The sequence below is a fragment of the Cryptomeria japonica genome, chromosome 1 (genome assembly GCF_030272615.1).
Source record: "Cryptomeria japonica chromosome 1, Sugi_1.0, whole genome shotgun sequence".
In the NCBI taxonomy this organism is placed as follows: domain Eukaryota; kingdom Viridiplantae; phylum Streptophyta; class Pinopsida; order Cupressales; family Cupressaceae; genus Cryptomeria; species Cryptomeria japonica.
The window spans coordinates 33,789,857-33,795,056 of NC_081405.1; the positions used below are offsets into that span (position 1 = coordinate 33,789,857).

Consider the following 5,200-nt stretch of genomic DNA (forward strand, 5'->3'; position numbering starts at 1 on the left):
ATTCAACTCATGTCAATGAATCATCTTGATCAGAGATCTGTTCGAACCTTATCAGCTACCTCAAAGAATCTATAAGAGAAAAGTTCACTTTGTTTTGACTTACACTCGAAATCACTGAACTGTCCCAGGGGAAGAGCACCAGTTACTATTCATGTTCCAATAATTGTTCATTCCTTGCACACCCAATCCCCCAAATACTAACTTAAAAAAAACCAAAAAATAAATAACTAAAAGCCCATTAAATGTCAATGGGCCCTTGGTCTATTGGTGAAGTTGAATGGCTCCAAATGAGCCCACCAGGGATCAAGTCTTGTTGAGTGCAAGGCTCCAACATCATAAGGGATGAGGTCGGGATCGTGCCCCGGGCAAATTTGGCGGAATGGATACCCCTCAGTCCTTGGCTCTTAGCTGAAGAGGTTCAGCGTATTGGTTCGTGCCCCCGTATTGGGTGGCAAAAAATACTTTTGAAGGCCCATTAATAAATTTAACATGTATCAATAGCTTCATTTTTTAACATTTTTGGACCATAAGTGGTCCATTTGTGCACCTTTATTGGAACCCATAGTGCACAACTATTGAGGCATTTGTGCATAAGTATTTTGCAATTTTAAGTGCACAATTAGTGGGGCATCTTTAAGCAGTATTGGGTGACATTTTGAAATGTGTACTTTTTAATCCTTGCACACATAACAGATCCCACAACGTGCATCATTACTACCCAGAAGCCAAAACATAGTTATAAGAAGTTAAGTCATATACGGAGACAACCAATTAAAAATGTCAAAATCTGATGTACGGTTTAGAATGTGTGGGTGTGCAAAGTTAGCTATAATGACTACTGGTATGCTTCCCACAAATCCAAAGTTCAATAAATTATCTTAATGAAAAATGTATTGAACCTGATCAGTACCTCAAAAGAATTTATAATCTATAAAAAGAGAGTTCACTTTGTTTTGAGCTACATTCGAAACCACTGAACTGCTTTACTGGTTCTTAAAAAAGACCCATAAAACTTTTATACTAAAAAAGCAAACCCTAAAACCCCTCCGTAACAAGTACGTACTCATCCATGCCCCTACATAGACACGATGGAACGGATTAAGTTATAAATATTTGTTCTTCACCCCTCCTCAAGCACACAAAACGCACGGAAATATTTTCTTCTGAACTTAAAGACTTTGTAGGGTTTCGATAAGACATGATGAGAAAGATTAGGCAAGCTTTTAGTGCTTTATTCTTACTCTTACTAGCTGTCTCTGCTTGTGCTGCAGGGCGCAAGGCAGAGGCAACTTCTTTGAAAGACATGGCTATAACTTCCGTTGAGCTCAGTCTCCAGGAAGTTAAAATGCTGACCATTGGAGCTTCTTCTCAGTCACTGTTTTTGGGCTCGGGATCTTCCCCGGACGATGAAATTAAGCGGGCTGCAGTTCAAGACTGTGAGATGTTGTTTAAATACACGGTGGAGCAGCTGAACGAATCGTTGACATTGCTGAACAAATCAGAACAGTGGAAGAAAGATCAGGTGGAGGACGTGCAGACATGGCTCAGCGCTTCTCTCACTGATCAAGTCACATGTATTGAAGGATTCAAAGGTGTCAAAGACGATTATGCAGAATCTGTAAGAAATATTTCCAAACTTATCAGTGATTCCCTAGCAATCGTCAACAGTTTACCTGTGGCCAGTATTTCTCCCGGCGGCCAAAAAAAGCGCCGCCTTTTAGCTTCAGTGGATAGTGAGTTATATTTCCCGAGCTGGTTGTCTTTAGCGGACCGGCGGCTTCTTCAGAGCTCTCCGGCGGGTGGAGTGAGTGCGAACGTGGTTGTAGCCAAGGACGGAACGGGGAATTACAGGACCGTTTCGGAGGCTGTAAAAGCTGCTCCAAGTTACAGTGATAGTCGATATGTTATCCATGTCAAAGCCGGAGTGTACGCAGAATCGGTGGACGTCTCCAAAGATAATATCATGCTGGTCGGTGATGGGAAATACTCTACGGTCGTTACGGGGTCCAGTCATGGAGGTTCTATCCAGTCCGTGGCTACGTTTGGTACGGTTTTCCACACCATTACTCTTAAGGTGTCTTTTCCACATCTTTATTCTTAATATGTCATATGTCATGTAGTTTTAGCTTCTTAAGTTTTGGATTAAGTTGTGTAATATTTTTTGGCGTATTTTTCATTATGAATGTTTTGGATCATATTGGTGATTTATTCTTAGGGTGAAATAGTTAGAGAGTAGAAATGAGAAAAGTATGATCATTCTTGTTTCTATTCTAACTATTTCATTCTAACGATAGATCATGAAGTACAATCATTACTTTTTTAATGATGGATCATGAAATGTTGAGAGTAGAAATGAGAAAAATATGATCATTCTCATGTCTACTCTCTAACTATCTCATTATAAAATATGATCCAAAATATTGATAATGAAAAATATTACATACAGCTTAATTCAAAAGTTTAACAAATCTAACATTACTCTTTCAAATTAGCAAAAACTCTTCCTTTCTTTACCAGTTAATGTCATGCAATGGATCATGAAATATGATCCTCCGTATTTTCATATAATAATATTTACTACCAGATTCTTGTTATTATTATTTATTATTTGGGTAGAGGAAGGATATTTTCCATATGATTTATCAGCTCTTCTCTATGACAGTCTCCTATAGAAATAGATATGATCATGTTGCAGTCACGCTATTCATATATCTTTACAAATGCAGCAACCATATTCAGGTTAAATTTTCTGAAGAATTCACCTCAACTCAACTAAAGCTCTTTAATACATTTAAAGTAGGAGAAGGATATCTTAATATATTTTATATTGAATAAAGCTGTAGTTACAAACTGCTTACAGATTTTACTGTGATTTGTGTTGGGTCATTATGAATTAATTTTATGGATTAACCGGTCCATTCTTGGTCTAAGTGAAGAAGTTGATTTGATTAATATCATTTTTAGATGTAAGTAAAGATGTTGGTTTGTTATATTACGAATTGATCCTATTTTTTATATAAACAAAAATGTTGATTTAAAAATTCACTAATATTTATAAACTTTGATTAACAATAAATCTGCATGAGATATTTCAACTAAAAACCAAATTAATCTTGTAGACTAGCCACAAATCTAGAAGCCAAAACTAATCTATATGGTCACTTCAACTTTATTGTCTTGCAGATCAAAATAATTTGCACGATCTCTCAAGACTTGACTTTTGTGGCCTACCAAATGATGGCAGCCTCCATTGTTATCAGTTGAGAGTTGAATTTCCAGGACATTTCATTTTCCTTATCTTCCAAGAATGATTTTGCAGGGAAAAAATTTAATTAAAAATGGCTGCCAACGAAGAATGCCCATCAAATTATTCCTATCCATTAAGCCTACAAAAAGCTGACAAGCACCCACTAGTTTACATTCAAACACCAAATGATTGATTCTAGAAATTTGACGCTTCACTCATTTGTTTACAATCACTCGGTCTAATGCCCCAGAGCTGGAAAGTGATTTTTTTTTATTTTTTTAAGTCTAAATTCTACAATTATAGCTATCTTGATATTCTTTCACATCTTAATGATACATTAAGAGTGTGATTATGTTAGTCTTAAATCATACACATTAAGCAACATATTAAGTCTAGAGAATGTCAATCAATTCTGAATGTTTAATATTTTTAAGTCTATAAACCAGAACTCAGCTAAACTGGCTCTAAAACGGTATGTTAAAACTCTTGTTATTGATGCAGCTAATTCTGTTGGTCACGATCAACGATCTGTAATTTTCACAAAAATCAATAACACAAAAGTTACTGATCTATACTGTACGATTTTAGAGTCAACCTATAAATCAAAGCTTGATGTGTGTGATTTAGCCAATTCAGCTGAATTGAGAAGATTGATATTTGATTTAGAACTAAATTGATATTTGAATAACAACTAATCCTTGAGCGTTTTGGTTTGTTTCAGCTGCAACAGGAAAAGGATTCATTGCACGGGACATGGGCTTTGAGAACACAGCAGGGTCAGATGCTGGGCCAGCCATTGCCCTTAGGGTATCATCTGATCTCTCTGCATTTTACAGGTGCAGCATGAAGGGCTACCAGGACACTCTGTACGCCTATTCTCAACGCCAGTTCTACAGAGAATGCGACATTTCCGGCACCGTAGATTTCATCTTCGGCGACGCCGCCGCAGTTTTTCAGAGCTGCAACATATTGTCGCGCAATCGTGACGGAGGGAATGCAAACTATATTACGGCGCAAGGCAGAAGTGATCTCAACCAGAACACCGGCTTCTCTATCCAAAACTGCCAGGTGTCGGCGGAGTCCATTCGAACATATTTGGGCAGACCATGGAGAGAATACTCTCGTACAGTATTCATGCAATCATTCTTAGATGCGAACGTCGATCCTGCTGGTTGGGCTGAGTGGTCTGGTAATTTTGGATTGAAGACGTTATATTATGGAGAATATATGAATTCTGGGCCGGGGGCAGGAATTGCAAAGCGAATACAATGGCCTGGATATCATATCATTTCAACTGTAGCAGAGGCCATCAGATTCACCGTAGCAGAGTTTATCTCTGGGAATGAGTGGTTGCCTTCGACTGGTGTTGCATTTCAATCTGGATTAGGTCGATAAGAGATCTGTTTTCTTGAATTTCAGCAGATTATTCAACTTTTTATTATTCTAAATATAGAACTGGTGCTCCATATTAATAACTAAATTGAATAGATGTAATTGTATTCTACTAAATTGAATAGATTAATAGTATTCTGTCTTGATCAGAACTAATAAAAAGCTAGAGTTATGTTAGAAAAAATGTAGATGGCTTAAATCACATACATTAAGCTTTGGTTTCTAGGCTTAAAACTGTTAAACACTCAGTGTTGACTAACATACTCTAGGCTTAATATGTTGCCGTGTGTGGTTTAAGGCTGGCCGAAAAAATGTTCATTTGCAATCTAAATTGCTCTTTTGAAATAATTCAAAAATCTCTACGTAGGAAAATGTGCCGAAATTCTTCACTCTTCCCATCGTCCTCATCAATGCATATAAACTTGAGGAAAAACATATTTAAAAGGCAGTAATTATAGTTTTGTTATAATCATCATAGATTAAATAACTATATATCTTATCACTATGAGCTAAGTATATAAATCTTATTTTATTTATAATATAATTACATCTTTAGTGAAG

General features: G+C 36.7%; 1 protein-coding gene across 1 annotated transcript; it reads left to right on the top strand.

Moving 5' to 3' along the window:
- Positions 1-1,127: 1,127 nt before the first annotated feature.
- Positions 1,128-4,747, top strand: LOC131048645 (pectinesterase). Its single transcript, XM_057982681.2, has 2 exons — positions 1,128-2,045; positions 3,969-4,747. Exons 1-2 carry the CDS (start codon positions 1,199-1,201, stop codon positions 4,640-4,642), a joined length of 1,521 nt encoding a protein of 506 aa, XP_057838664.2. The 5' UTR covers positions 1,128-1,198; the 3' UTR covers positions 4,643-4,747.
- The last annotated feature ends 453 nt before the right edge of the window (positions 4,748-5,200 follow it).

Coding starts and splice junctions, on each gene's coding strand:
- LOC131048645 (XM_057982681.2), top strand. CDS start 1,199: ATGATGAGAAAGATTAGGCAAGCTTTTAGTGCTTTATTCTTACTCTTA. Junction 2,046..3,968: donor CCAGTCCGTGGCTACGTTTG/GTACGGTTTTCC, acceptor GGTTTGTTTCAG/CTGCAACAGGAAAAGGATTC.